The sequence below is a fragment of the Argentina anserina genome, chromosome 1 (genome assembly GCF_933775445.1).
Source record: "Argentina anserina chromosome 1, drPotAnse1.1, whole genome shotgun sequence".
NCBI classification, from domain to species: domain Eukaryota; kingdom Viridiplantae; phylum Streptophyta; class Magnoliopsida; order Rosales; family Rosaceae; genus Argentina; species Argentina anserina.
The window spans coordinates 10,628,576-10,644,226 of record NC_065872.1 but is presented as its reverse complement, the minus strand read 5'-3'; the positions used below and the strand labels follow the sequence as shown (position 1 = coordinate 10,644,226).

The 15,651-nt window shown below is 38.0% G+C and overlaps 2 protein-coding genes across 2 annotated transcripts; one reads left to right on the top strand and one right to left on the bottom strand.

The window, feature by feature from the left end:
* Positions 1-1,764: 1,764 nt before the first annotated feature.
* Positions 1,765-7,689, top strand: LOC126805020 (kinesin-like protein KIN-14R). The gene is made up of 19 exons (XM_050532110.1): positions 1,765-1,974; positions 2,309-2,610; positions 2,709-2,880; positions 2,991-3,067; positions 3,141-3,324; positions 3,574-3,683; positions 3,771-3,870; positions 4,004-4,090; positions 4,234-4,410; positions 4,502-4,778; positions 4,876-5,037; positions 5,148-5,363; positions 5,442-5,479; positions 5,678-5,841; positions 5,943-6,194; positions 6,277-6,348; positions 6,457-6,531; positions 6,629-6,697; positions 7,051-7,689. The coding sequence occupies exons 1-19, from the start codon at positions 1,800-1,802 to the stop codon at positions 7,609-7,611; spliced, it is 3,270 nt and encodes a 1,089-aa protein (XP_050388067.1). The 5' UTR covers positions 1,765-1,799; the 3' UTR covers positions 7,612-7,689.
* A 6,059-nt stretch (positions 7,690-13,748) lies between these two features.
* LOC126791249 (dof zinc finger protein DOF5.7-like) lies at positions 13,749-15,526 on the bottom strand. Its single transcript, XM_050517674.1, has one exon. The coding sequence runs from the start codon at positions 15,077-15,079 to the stop codon at positions 13,982-13,984; it is 1,098 nt and encodes a 365-aa protein (XP_050373631.1). The 5' UTR covers positions 15,080-15,526; the 3' UTR covers positions 13,749-13,981.
* Positions 15,527-15,651: the final 125 nt, after the last annotated feature.

The following is a 15,651-nucleotide window of genomic DNA, read 5'->3' as shown; positions in this document are numbered from 1 at the left end:
ATCGATTAGACGAAGTCTCTCTCACTCTCTCTCAAACGTATTTCTTATGTTCTTCAGCTCTTCACTCTACTCGACTACTTTTCTTTTAAATCATTGGAGCCCGTCACCACCACTCCCTGCCACCGCGTTGCCGAAGGCCCGACCGCCCGAAGTTCTCTCTGCTCTCATCTACACTTCTACCGTTCTATTGTAGAACGACATGTTTAATTGACCTTTAATTATATGAACTTCATACACTCTATGTTGTAAACCTGAAAAAAAAAAATTTTGCCCTTCGGCCAAAGTTATAGTTCACTTCATAAAATCCTATGTCCGCCCTTGAAATTAGCCCAAGTGACATTTCAATCTTGGATCTGCCACTAGGTGCAAGATCACTAAGATGTCTATGATGATTGCTGAGAAGACAAGACTATGTAACTTTTAGCCTTGAAGCATATTAAACTAACAAGCATGAAGTCAAGTGCCAATTAATGAAGTTGATTGCAGAGATATCAACCTCGCAAGCATAAGGCAGTTGCATGCATACTAGCCCTGCAACCGCACACCATAGATGCGGAGACAAGTGCAAAGCCTGGGTGGATATCAAGCTCGCTAGCAAGTCAATAGGTTGCATATTAGATTTGCATGCAATCAAGTGGGCAAATCAGGGCAGGGATATTAGCCTCACATGAAGCGCCAAGTGAAGCACTAGGCAAACAGTTAGTTGCATTAGCCTTGCTAGTACGAACACGATATGGGCTGCAATGAGGGAACAACACGTACGAGCATGACACTTGTGCAGCTGGTAACCTATGATGACATGTTTTTTTAAATACGCTTCATATATCTTTGTTTAGTTGTTGTCGCTCTAAAACCTTCATTGTGAGGCTGTCAACCATTGAAAGATATATATGAGTGGCAAATTGGTCTAAAATATCGTTTCAGGGCCATATCCGAGATTTTAAGCTTGAGGCAAATTTCACAAATGGTGCCCTCTAAAAGAAACACTATTAAAGTTGTTGTTTGCTTTTAATCCATATATACTTGTAGATAACATATTCTAGATGTTTGAAATTCTCTTACAATAAAATATGTCTTGTATTTTGATAATACAATATAAACTAGACACACCAATACCAAGGCTTTGTAGCTCTTATAAGATAATTCTTCTTAAATCTTAGACTTATTTGTTTTATTCTGGACAACTTTATAACTTGAATGAGATTGTATTACAAACTCTAAACTAAGACGAAATGTTTATATATTAAAAGTGGTTCATTGAAATGTTTTAATTAAAACACACACACTCTCTCTCTCTCTCTCTCTCTCTCTCTCTCTCTCTCTCTCTCTCTCTCTCTCTCTCTCTCTCTCTCTCTCTCTCTCTCTCTCTCTCTATGGTGCTTGAGGCGGTTGCCTCTTAGGCCTCCCCTCAGGTCCGGGCATGTATAATTTGGCGCCCGTGAGATTGTGACCCGAAGATGACCCGGGTTGTTAACGTGGGCCACTGTACGATCCGGATCGACCCATATGTTTGTTTTTCCAGTCGCATGTTTCTTTGGGCCTTAATGCCTTATGTCCACATATGTTTACATGTTGGACCCACAACGTTTGAAAAACTTACCATAATCTCCTCTTTCCTTTTTCCGGTACACCCTTTTACGCACATTATTTCAAACGGTAACCAAAATTCAAATTTCCAACCCTTCTTCTTCACCCAAAAATCCCATAACCATTTCATTCAATCCCATTTTCTTCTTCATCATCATCTTCATCCCTAAACCACTTTCTTTGCTCCAAGAATCAATCTTTACCCCAATTCCATGGAAGCGACCCAACTCGACCCCATTTTCCAAGACTCCGATCAAGCCCAACACCCAAACCCAGATCTCAAAGATTCTTCAATGGACGAGGACGACGAGTCGTTGGTTGATTCCATGCTCTGCGACCACGGTTCCAGACTCATTCCTACTGGATTTACAAAACCCAACTCCACTTGTAAGTACCCATCTCTCTTTTCCTTCTTAATTTCTTGAATTCGATCTGGATTTTTACCTCCCCAGTAAATTAGATCATCCCCTAAATGGGATTTTGATTGATTATAGAAAGGTGAGATTTTTTTAATTTACCCTAATTCTTGATATTCACTTCATCAATGTGATAGAGGCTTCAACTTTACTATGATTTTAGTGAAATTTTGTAATGGTTAAATGTTGTTGATGTGAAAAATGATGGGTGAGTAGTAAGTTTTTGAATAGTGAATTTGGGGTTGGTTTAGGGTTGAAGTGTTGATTTATAGAATTGGGGGGACTAATTGTTGTGGAAGTTGCAGCAGGTGAATGTGTGATGTTTGTGAATGCTGGGACTGAGGCTTTGTTTGAGTCGGACTCTGGTGTGACATTTCTGGGTGACAGTTATTTTGTGGGAGGGAATGTATTGAGAACCAATGAACAGATAACTGATGCTGGGGATTATCCTTACATCTATCAATCGGCACGAGTAGGGGATTGCTGCTACCGGTTCAATTATCTTCCTCCCGGGGAGTACTATATCGATTTACATTTTATCGAGATCATCAACACGAATGGGCCTAAAGGAATGAGGGTGTTTAATGTGTTCATCCAGGAAGAAAAGGCAAGTCATTTTGAGTGAAGAATGTTTTGCTTACCTTTTTTGTTTTTCAGTGGAAGTAGTAGAAGTAGGGACTGACTCTTGTCTTGTTTACATGGCAGGTCTTATCAGACTTTGATATCTTTGCTATTGCTGGGGCCAATAAGCCCTTGCAATTGGTGGATTCAAGGGTCTCGGTGAAGGAGGATGGATTAGTTGTAATAAGATTTGAAGGGGTTGTTGGGAGCCCGCTAGTTAGTGGTATTGGCATTAGGAGATCGCCTAGTGATTCAGGTACTTCTTTACGTTTCAATTGCATGACTGGTTCCTTGCTTTTCTTTGTAGTTAGGGACATTTGGCTTATATTTATGTCAGACTTTTGAGTGGCTTATCTTTGATTACAGTTACAGGAAAGACTGTGGAACTTCTAAAATGTAACAAGTGTGATGCTGAAATAGAAGTACAAGTGTCTTCGGCTCAGGTTAGGCACATTTTACACTTTTAAAGCTTAATATTGTTCCTTATTTGGCAACTAAAACAGTTTGGGTTTACAGAAGAAATTAATGCAAAAGAAATCTACTGCTAAATATGAGAAGAAGATACAAGAGCTTAGTACAAGATGTGAGCTTAAGGCAAAAGAATGCTACGAGGCATGGATGTCCTTAACCGTAGCAAATGAACAGCTGGACAAGGTCAGGATGGAACTAGACAACACAGCATACAAGACATTGACTCAAGGTACGGTTTTGTAAGATAGGTAGTGTGCTTAATGAAAGAAATGGGCCGTAATAGATTGTAAATTTAATCTTGTAGTTGCACATTGGATGAAAGGGCAAAACCATAAGGGCGATCTATGAACTAATACCAGAAACTTTTTTAGCCGGACTAAAATGAAATAATACCAGAAACATTTTTAGCTTTACTAAAATTTATCCTAGATGTTTTTTCAACTATGGGCTTTCTAACATTATTGCATTTCCTATTTAGATCAAGCCATGCAGAAACAGGCTGAAGATATCAGGAATCTGTCTATTAAGTATGAGCATGACAAGAACTACTGGGCATCAGCAGTCAATGATTTACAACTGAAAATAAAGGTATTGTATTCGTCATTAATTTAAGTATTAGTTCATAATCATTCCTGACATTAATATTCTTAACCCAGATTTTTGTGTTTTATGCAGCTGATGCAAAAGGAGCATTTGCAACTTTCTCAATCAGCACATGCATGTGCTGATTCAATTCCTGAACTGAATAACATGATTTCTGCAGTGCAAGGATTAGGTATGTTAGGGAGTTGCATTTTATTGTTTTTTTAGATAATAATAATAATAGAGTAATTATCTATTTTATTTGTATTAAGTTAAGTGAATGTTGAGTGATGGTTATTTTATGGACTCACATAATGTCTGAACAGTTGCGGAGTGTGAAGATCTTAAAATGAAGTACAATGAAGAGCAAGTAAAAAGAAAGAAGCTTTTTAATGAGGTTCAGGAGGCCAAAGGTTGGTGATCCCCCATCCCCCCCCCCCCTCCTCTCTCTCTCTCTCTCTCTTTCTCTCACACACACAATATACCAGTAATGTGTAATACAAATATTCTAACTAGTTTTAATGAAAAAAAATTGCATGCGCTTTGGAATTACCAGGAAATATTAGGGTTTTTTGTCGCTGCCGCCCATTAAGTAAGGAAGAAATAACGGCTGGGTGTAAAGCAGTGGTAGACTTTGAGGTAGCACAGGATGGATGTCTTGGCTTCCTAGCAGGTGGCTCCACTAAGAAATCCTTCAAGTTTGATCGAGTTTACACACCAAAAGATGATCAAGGTATGTTGTTATAAACATATTATGTGTGTGTGTGAGAGAGTCATTCTTACTTTATCAGCATCTGAGTTGGTCTTTACTTTTGTCTTGGCAGCCGATGTTTTTGTGGATGCTTCTCCAATGGTGATTTCAGTTCTAGATGGTTACAACGTGTGCATATTTGCTTACGGGCAAACAGGGACAGGAAAGACATTTACAATGGAGGGCACTGAGAAGAATAGGGGAGTCAACTATAGGACGCTTGAGCAGTTGTTTGAAATTGCAAATGAAAGAAGGGAAACTTTTACGTACGACATATCTGTTAGTGTACTGGAAGTTTACAATGAGCAAATCAGGGATTTGTTAGATACATCACCACATCCATCAAAGAAGTAAGATAACATTTTTTAAAACAAAAAAGATGATTAAACTTGATTTTTCGTGTTTCATTTAACAACATAAGCTTACATATAATTTAATGTATGCTAGGTTGGAGATAAAACAGACTTCGGAAGGGTCTCATCATGTTCCAGGAATAGTAGAAGCAAAAGTCAAAAGTATTAAGGAAGTGTGGAGAGTACTGCAAGCCGGAAGCAATGCCAGGGCTGTAGGAAGTAATAATGTCAATGAGCATAGCAGCCGCTCTCACTGGTACTGGCCCCCTTTGACATCCCATAATCCTTTTTTTGAGTTTTCTTTTTTCTATTTTCCATGTTCTCTAGGATTACGAACCCTAGTAAATATTATGCTTCTGCTACCAGCTTGCTTTGCATAATGGTAAAAGCAAAGAACTTGCTAAATGGCGAGAGCACAAAGAGCAAGCTGTGGTTAGTGGATTTGGCAGGCAGTGAAAGGCTTGCAAAAACTGATGTACAAGGAGAACGATTAAAGGAAGCTCAAAATATTAACAGATCCCTTTCAGCTCTCGGAGATGTGATATCTGCCCTTGCAAATAAAAGTGGTCACATTCCATACAGGTTTTATTTAGCTCATCCTTCACAAATCTTTGCATTCTGTATTTTCTTTTTCTAACTGTGCCTGTTGCTTGGTTTCAGGAACTCCAAGTTGACGCATTTACTTCAAGATTCGTTAGGTAAAGTAAAGCTATTCTAGCTGTGTTTTTTTTCTTTGATCAGGACTTGGGTTAAAAATTTTGAGGGGTCTTACCTACCTAGCTCAATTAGATATATAAGAATCATTCAACACACTCTGCTAGTTGTTAACATCATTTATTAGACTTCCTCTGTTTATGTGACCTGTTTTTTGAGATTGTTATGTACATGTATTGCAGGTGGTGACTCTAAAACTTTGATGTTTGTGCAAATAAGCCCTTCGGACCAAGATTTGGGTGAGACTATGAGTTCTTTGAATTTTGCAACACGGGTTCGAGGCATTGAGTTGGGTCCTGTCAAGAAGCAAGTTGACACAAGCGAGCTCCAGAAAACAAAACTAATGGTTGGTAAAAATATTTTGAGATCAGCTTTTTGTGAGTATTACTTGTGGTTTGTTATTACATTGATTACTCATTAATTAACATTTTAGTTTCATTTAAACAGCTTGAAAGAGCCAGGCAGGAAGCAAGATCCAAAGATGATTCTCTTAGGAAGCTAGAAGAGAGCTTACAAAATCTGGAGAGCAAGAACAAAGGAAAAGACCAGATCTACAAAAGCCAACAAGAAAAGATTAAAGATCTTGAAGGGAAGCTTGAGTTGAAATCAGCCTTGCATATCCAATTAGAGAAGCAAGTTTCACAACTTTCAGATAGATTAAGGGGAAAGGAAGAAACCTGCAGCTGTCTTAAACAAAAGGTTGTTCTCAACCTGAATTATATTGAAATCTAATTCTTTGTTATTTTACTTGTTTATCTGACAGGAACTCTATTTAATGAAGGTTGAACAGTTGGAGGCTGATCTTAGACAACAACAGAAGGCAGAGTCAGAATCTGCAAATTTGCGACAAAAGGTTGCTGTGCCAAACATTAAACTATTGGATTTTTTTCCATTTTCATTTTTCTTTGACAGGCCTGAGATAGTTATTTATTGTTATGCTATAACCTTTTGTTTTAAACAGGTTAAGGATCTTCAAAGCAAGCTGAATGAGCAAATGCAGGAATCTGACTTTCTTTCTACCACTCTTCAGCATAAGGTTGTTAAAAGAGAAGAGGCATTCTCTGTACATGTGTATTTATTTATGTTGACATCAAATTATGAGGTTCATTCTTTGTCTTCCTCATTTTTCGTAGGTGAAGGAGCTGGAGATGAAATTGAAAGAGGAGGAACAAAAAGCAGACCCTTCATCACTTCACCAGAAGGTACCACCATTCCACTTTTATTCATATCTCCACTCCTATGTTAGTTGTCTAGTATTGGTTGTTCATATTTTCTCCTTGTGACAAGAGTTTCTTTCCTATGACAAAAGTTTGTCTTCTTGAATGATAAGGGATGTTTTCTGGTTATGTAAATTGTTATTTACAGTGATAACGAAATTTCACATTTGGTTTGATACTCAACTCAATTTTCATGAAACATTTGGCTCTACCAATGATAAACTTTATAAGTCATCACTCATTTGTCCTTTTGGCTCCATTTAAATGCACATCTTCTTTGTAAAAAATTTATTTGGCAGATGAAGCAACAGCTAATATTTATTTGCATGTTGTCAAAGATTAAGGAACTGGAACATAAGCTGAGGGAGCAAGAGAAACAGTTCACTGAAGATAAGTTCTCACTGGTGCAAGAGAAGCAGTTACTTGAACAGAAGTTAAGAGAGCTAGAAAAGAAGCTAGTTGAAGACAAGTTGAGGGGGCAAGAGAACCAGTTGCAGTGTACTCGTGTTTTGACTGAGGCGGTAAGGGCGACTCCTCAGGAAGGAAAAGCTCATGTAAGAGATGAAATAATGAATGATGTTGATCCTTGTATCTTAAGGACTTCAAATTCAGTAAACCGCCGGATGAGCCAAGGATCCACCTTACTGAAAGGAACCGATTCTCTCCATGAGAAAAGAAGGAAACGAGAGTTCAGAAGAGGCGAGACGGAGAACTTCCACAGGCTGTCGATTTCTTTATATGATAACAAATCTAGGAAATCTGATCCTCCTAAGATTGCAAGAATCACAAGACCAGCAAAGCCAGTTACTGCCACTCAAGGTCCCTTGATTCATAAGAGGATTAACAGAGATCAGGTTCAAGTCAAGGAGAGGGATACTAAGAGGAAAATCTGGTCATGATAATGTGCTGCACATTTTCTTTTTATTAATATGTAGTTATGGACAACTTACACATGCACAATATAGATAGTAACCTTGTGCATTTTCTGAGATGTATTTATTTAGTTCTACCAGTAATTCATTCATTGCTTATGAAATTTCATTTGTTCTTTTGAGATGCTTTCATCCCAACTTTGTTATTGGATTTCTTTAGTTTTGTTGCCACAATTTAACAAAGCTCAAAGGAACCAGCTACCTTACTAGATACGGCTACAATGACTACAATTCATCATAGTGTGCTGTCATGAGTGATTTCAGTATGGGACTTAGAAATCCTGGGAAACAAGCTGTAGTGAAGGGTTAACATCTTGGTTTTGGTTTAGGTTCTGTAATAATTTAAGTGCCTCTGCCGCTTTTGTTGCTAGCTTGCAATCACTTTGGGGGGCAGAGGCCAAAACCCAGTTTGTCTGTGTTATGATTAAGCAGAGCAGCTCAAAAATTGAATTGAAATCAATGATTTTCAGCCACTGGCCAAGTACTGTCATTGGGGGGCAGAGGCCAAAACCCAGTTTGTCTGTGTTATGGTGAAGCAGAGCAGCTCTAAAATTGAATTGAAATCAATGATTTTCAGCCACTGGCCAAGTACTGTCATTTTCTGCTTAGCTAACCTGAGCTATGAGATTAGTTAGCAACATATGCATTTATACAGTACTGCTACTCATATTCGTGAATAGTATTGAAATAAATAACAAAGTTCGTACTGTGAGAGTTCAGAACTTGGCTTCTAACTCATTGATGAAGTTTCTCTGTACATGATAGAATTATGCGGCGAAATTAAATGTGGATAAATGCTAGCGGTAATATTGCTGGTCGATCTCCAAATGGTATAATAAACTTCATAGTTCATACCCACCAGGTCTATTGTCAACTCTGCAACTTTATGTGGTATTGATACAACAGGGACAACTTCCTCAAAAAAAAAAAATATATATATATATATATAAAAGCTCTTCCAATAATTAGCATCATAACAAACATTATATGGCGCTATCATAACTACCATATATCGAATTATAGGTACAGCGTAAATCCAACTTTACTGTAGAACCAGTTCAGGCTCAGCTAACCATATATAGTCCGAAGGCCACCAAAATAATTTGTTGATATACAAAATTTTAGTCTCTAATTAATATATTAAAAGTTTATAAAAACGAACTGCCAAGTCTCCTTTTTCATATTATTTTTCTACACGTACACACACATCCATGTATAATCCCAAATTACATCGTCATTCCATGTGGTCTGTATGTTGGCTAACTTGGGTTCTAAATTATTGTACGTCATGCAGAGTAAAATCATTAAATTAAATGCTACAGGTGACTTATCTGATTTTACATTCAGAATGAGGACATTCCATTCTCGTCTTAATAAAGGAAAGATTCTGGAGTACAATATCGAAAACGATTAAGTAATGATCGAATTACCAAACAATCTATGGGAACTCACGTACAAGTTTCATAGAAACGCATATATCCTTATTACTGTTCATCGTGTTATAGAAATGAGATATTGAGATATATAAGAACTCGATTAAACCTTTTAGGCGTTATATGACCGAATAATATTTCTACCTACAACGGCATACATATACATTTAAATTAATGAAACGATACAAATATGTAGATTAACAATTATATAAATATATATATATAGCCGTTCTAAAGAGGACACATGCAACTCTCTAAAAGTGCGGACGTTTTTATTTTCTTAGTCATTACAGTCTGACGACGGCACCTCTCTTGCCGGACGGTATCCAGTCCTCCACCTGAAGCTTCTTCTTGATGGTAGAGCCGCCAATTACTAGTTTCTGATCGGCTTTCAACCGATTTAAAGTTTCAGCCAAGGTTGCTACCCAGAACCTCGATATATATCGTCAGGTGTCCTTTCACTACTTTGATTGGGAATAGTGCAGTCGGAGCTATTGCTGTACGAAATTTTCTTATGTGCGAGGTGGGAAACTGGTCGTAACGAACCTTCGTGTGGAAGAAGCCACATGAAATGATGAGGGTGGCTTGGATGAGCTCTAGATCGAGAGGAGTGTTGTTTTCTGAAACCCTAGAAACTGCCGAAGAAGGTGACGATCTTGAAGGCGACTTTCTCGTTTTTTAAAAGGGTGGTAGTGGTGGATCACTGATCGACCATCGACTCGATCAGTATCCATCTGCAATTCTCCACTGTCTACAAAGACACTAGACAACAGAGATTTTTTGCTGATCGATAAGAGGTTTCGAACGTTATATATAGATTGTTTTGAATGATAATGCGTTTCATTGCTTCATTGCCATAATATCCGTAAGAGTGTTTTCTTCTATAAATCTCATTTCTTGGTTCACATTATAGAGTTCTAGCCTAGAACTGTTACACTTGAGAAGGAATTCAACTCATAAGCATGAATTGGTGCTAAAGCAAACCCAATATATCCCTATATGATTTGATATGAGAATCTTGGTCGTTCATCTGCTTGATCAGTTCCACCAACTTACAAGACAGGCATATGGAGAGATACATTAGGCTATGAGATTATTAGAGGAGACCACCGTTTTAGAACGTAGTTACTAATTAGTCCGAAATTTGAAATATATATTATTATATTATTTTTGCGTAACATGATATACATCATACATTCATACAACTTTCTTCGATCTCACATTTTAAATTACGATTGTGTTAGAATTAATTGCACTCGATCAGGTCAGTTAAGTCTAATTGTTGGCACAAACCACAAGTCGAACTTCATCATGAGGATAAGAACACGCACGTACATACACCGGCATGTTAATGACCTTTAGCTAGCTTGCATTGTTTGCTTAATTTGTGTCATCAATTAGGGCTAATTTGCTGCAAATTTGTAGCTCAAGCTGTGGGTTAATTCAACTAATAATTCATAATTGAGTCCGTTCGGTCGCTTTGCTATAATTCGTGCATCTTTTGTCCAGATGCAAGGATTAGGCAAGAGCGAAAAGAGGAAGGTACTTGATTTTCATTCCTCAGTCAAAAAGTTAACCACCATCAAGCCTAAAAGAGTTACACTTTTGTGATCTATGTAATCATAATGCATAAATATTTTACCCCTTAGAAATAACGTGCGAGCAGTTGAATAACAAAGAAGAAAATGTGTTCATGCACGCCATGTCGCCATCTATAGCTAGGTTTACTTAATTTTAATATATATATATACATGACCTTCGTGCTCTGGATAGATCATCTTTCTCTGTATGTATATTAGTATATATGGTCCATGCACATAAATATATATATAGAGGTTTTCTTAGCTAAGAAGATCCTTATTTATTCAAATGGTGCGAAATTCTTATTTTGGCTAATTTTTCGATCATATTTTTACATCTTAACCGTTCAGATCTTAGCTCTTAATGTATATATCACTTCTATAAAATGTCAACTAATTTAGTTATCGTTAAGATATTCAAAACTGCGATTTAGTATTAAAAATACGAATGGTTCAGCTTTTCACTCGTTCATGGTTTTAATACTTTTTTGATACCTTAACGATCACCGAATTGGTTGAAATTTTTCAGACATAATCTATACGTTAGGACCTAAGATATGAATGGTTAAGATGCAAAAATATGATAAACAAATTTGACCAAAATAAGAAATCCGCACAATTTGAATAAATAAGTACCTCCTAAGCCAAGATAATCTATATATATATATATATATATAATAAATGATCGATTTGATAGATGGTTCACACTTCACAGGCTAAGTAACTAATTAAATAAGTTGATCGATGGTAGGGGCATGGCTGCTGGGGGTGTAGGATAAGGTAGTCGATGATAAAGAGCATGGGATGGTTCCACACCAACAAGTAGTCATGAGCTTCTTGCAGATTATCTTAGCTAGCTTATAAATTGACAGTTGAAACAATGACATACAGATGCAGCATGTATCTATACATAACGCCCGCACCATCTTAGTCGATGGAAACGTAAGGTTGTCTTGCTCAGCCCTTCACGTTAATCACGCAACTTCATGTCTTCCGCTTCTGAGCCACAACACTATTCTAAATTAAAACAATAAACTAAGACTTGATACATACACTATATATATGAAGATATACTAATTGATTGATGTACAATCCGTCTTTTCATATGGATGGTGCATGTAAAGGAGAACATGTCAAAGCCAACAAATTAAGAAATTGAAGATCACAACATATATAATGTTTTGTGTAATTTTCATTGTCCATTGTCCATATATAGTGTTTCCGGAAATAATTATTTTTGTTTTTTAAACACTCAAAATTGTAACGTTAGTCTTTCGTGAATTTCATCACGACCTCCTTCTCGCAAAGAGATTTTTTTATCACTATATATACCAAATTATTTCGTACTGTGCACAAACTATAATTCGATAATTTAGTTATAATAAGGATTAATTTGTTCATTCAATAATTTCGTATGCATTAATTTATAATGTTTATTATAAGTAAACCCTAGCAAGATAGACTTATTTTTCTCATTAAAAGTTGTGCAGCTAGCGCTAGATATAAATCATATAATCATATAAGTAAACCCTTACTTGGTGTAGCTAGCTAGCTAGCTAGTTAAAAAAAATTGGCAAAATTTTACAATAATTGCATTTTTGAATAATAAAAATCAACGATTTTGATTTTTGAATTGAATGCCTGAAAAAGGGAGGCTACTTGATCACTTTGGTGGACGTCTTCTTCATGATGATACTACAACATCATTTGAACAACTCTTGCATATTGGCCTATATATATATCCCTCATCTCTGATCATTCATACTCTTCGAAGCTGTTTAGAGCTTTATTGATCAAGGCATGTGTGTACATAAGTGAGAGATCGACGATGTATATGAAAAAAGCAGCAGCAACATGCATGTTTATAAAGATGGGGGGACCTATGTAACATGTCTGCCAAAGGAAGTTGGTGGTGTCGACTCAACTCATGCAAAGCCCCCTATATGTTATGTAGTTCAATAGAATCCTATGGAATGTTGCACTCGTAGAGCTTTCAAAACACAGTGGCTAAGAACCCAAAAGTTGCCTATTTCTTACCCAAGAGATAAATGATCATGCTCCTCAATCGATCGATCTCTTCATCAATACGTAGCTACCCCAAAGAGAAGGAAAGAAGACAAAGAGCACAACATTCCACTGTAGTACAAGCAGTAGCTGTATTTAACTGTCTTTGATCAAAGAGAGATCAAGATTCTGTTGATGGAATTGAAGAGACTATATATATCTAAACTAGCTCATAAATAGTTTTCACAGAAATAGGTAGGCAAAGTAAAGAGTAAAGATAGAGCAATGCAGCAATGGAAAGACGAAGTGCAAGTAAAATCTAAAAAGATTGCTTCATTAGTTTCGATCTCCTCTCTCAACAGTTGCAGAATCACAATGAGAGAGAGAGAGAGAGATGCTTTCCTGATCAATACTCATATGAAGCAGTAGCAATTAGCAGCAAGCAATTAGCAAGATGAGGAAAGAGGGCTCACTCCCCAAAAAACTCTCTCTCTCTCTCTCCTCTCTCTATAATTCAACTTTCAAACCACCACTTTTTCAGACAGCACCAAAATCATACCACACTGTCACTAATTATTATCAAAGAGGGAGAGGACGTGACAGCAGGACAAGGCTAGCCTACCTCTACATTGCAGGGCTACTTAAGCTGCTACTGTCTCTGCTGTGGTGATCTGTTTTAGATTGACATTGATTCAGTGGCTGATGAGGCTCAGTTTCTAGAAAGAGACACTCTTCTAACTTCTAAGTTTATAGGACTGTGAGAGTTGTAGATATACACATCAACTGACTCAACATAGAACAAATCAAAGATTTAATTCTAGAAAAAACAATCACAGATCCCAAAGGGAGAAATGAGAAATTAAAGGACTTAGAAATTAAGAGAGGTACCTGGCCTTAATTTAAGTAGTGAAATGAATTTCAATGCTGGCTAGAGCAGTGTTAATTTAAGTACTGAGCATCATTGCCATTTGGAATGAAGTTGCCTAACAACACAAACAATTAATGTTCCAATCTAACTTGGGTAATTCAACAAGTTTAATTATCAGACGATCATCTACCATATAAACATGAATTTAGGGCATGCACAAGTAGTAAGACTAATTTCTTCTTTTGTTAAAGGACTAGTCAATTAGCGTTTACATTTTCATATCAACAAAAGAAAAAACCAAAACAGAAATTAACATGCCAAATGGGTTTCTTTCTCAGATAATAATTCAAAACCAATGATATAATTGCCCCATTTTCTTCTTCAACATCGATCATGATCATGATCAAGCTTTTTAAGATTGTATTGAGCTACCTCTCATGATGCGTAGTCCTCTAGGGCAAGGTATTGTATTGCTGCAAATCACCCCATGCTTGAACGATTCCATGAGTATTCCAGTTAGCTGCATTGTTCTCGTTTCCTCCTCCGTTTCCGCCACTGTTTGTCGGAGTAGGTGTCACCGGCGGCGGTGCGTAAGAGTTTCCAAAGAACCACTCCGTGGCAGCTGTATCTCCACCTCCGGCAGACTCTTTCGGTTTTGAAATCTCCAGATTCTGAAACAAAATAGGCACTGCCTGAGTTTTCTCAAGATCATTCATCTGCATGTCTTTCTGAGACGTCTGTGTCTGGCTATCTCCGCCTATAGAAGTACCAAACAACATGGACAGCCTCTGCTGCTGTAATTTCCAGTGAAGGTCTTGGTTGATAGAACTAAGGGACTCAATAGAAGAAGCAAGACTGCTATGAACGCTCATGGAACTGTTCATGTTGTTCTGATGAAACCCAACCCCGCCGCCGCCACTGCCGCTTCCACTGCCTAAGGTGAGAGGATAGTTAAAACCCATGAAGGAATTAGTTCCGGCAGCACCACCTGAAGGATCAAGTGTCAGGCCAGAAGTAACTGCAACGTCACCATATGGAGAGAACTGGCTGTTGCTATTGTAAAGAGCGGTTACAACTGCTGAAGAAGACGGGTGGTGGTTGAGTCTAGGCAACGAGAGGCCACCCAGCTGGAAATCCATGGTGGGGGAAATGCCTTGAAAGAACTTGAGTCCCATGTGGTCAGAGGCCGAGTCGCCTGAGTCTTTGGAGTCAAGGCTGCAGGAGAGTCGGGAAGAAGACGACCTCACTCTCTTGTTTTTCCGGCAGCCACCGCCGATGGGGACGTTACGTAACGCTCCTCCTTTTGTCCAGTAACGCCTGCAGGTCTTGCAGAAGTGTCTGGGCTGCGTCAGGCTGTAGTTGTTGTAGTAGCAGAACTTTGTGTTGGGGGAATCACATCTCGGACACTTGAGGGCTTGCTCCGGCGGGGCTTTGGACGACGCCGTTTTGCGGCTGTTCCCTGATCCTCCCCCTCCTCCTCCTCCTCCTCCTCCTCCTTGTTGGATTTCGTCGGCCTGCTTTTTCGCCGACGTGTTGTCGGAGGTCATCATTGGGGAGCAATCAGAGTGGGGTTGTCGTGAGGGTGTAAAGCAGAGACCTGGAGGTGAAGAAAGAGAAAAGTGAGAGGAAAATTAATTAGCTTGAGTTTCCTTTTGCAGAGGCAAAGATATGGTAGTGAAATTCAATGACTTCATGCACGGTGTTGATGGGTGCCTGTGATCTTCATCAAAGAGGAGAACTTGAAGATGGGACCTTTAATTATAGAAATGATAGTATTAAAGGTTGGTTTAGAAGTGAGATCTGAGAATTTATATGGGATATGATATAGCTAACCTAGCTAGCTAAACATATTAGAGAGAGAGAGAGAGAGAGAGAGAGATGTCACTAGGAAAAAGAAGTCGGTTTCTCTGTATATATATGGTGAGGGTGCGGAAAGAGTAGAGACAAGAGTGAACTAGATGATCTGAAAACGATCAGCAACTGGCAGAATAAAGGGAGTCACAACAACAACAACAAGAAAACAATCGGATAGAATTAGTTCTTAGATGGTTGGAGATGGAAAATGTGATGAGGTATATATTGATTTATATATATATATATATATATAGAGAGAGAGAGAGAG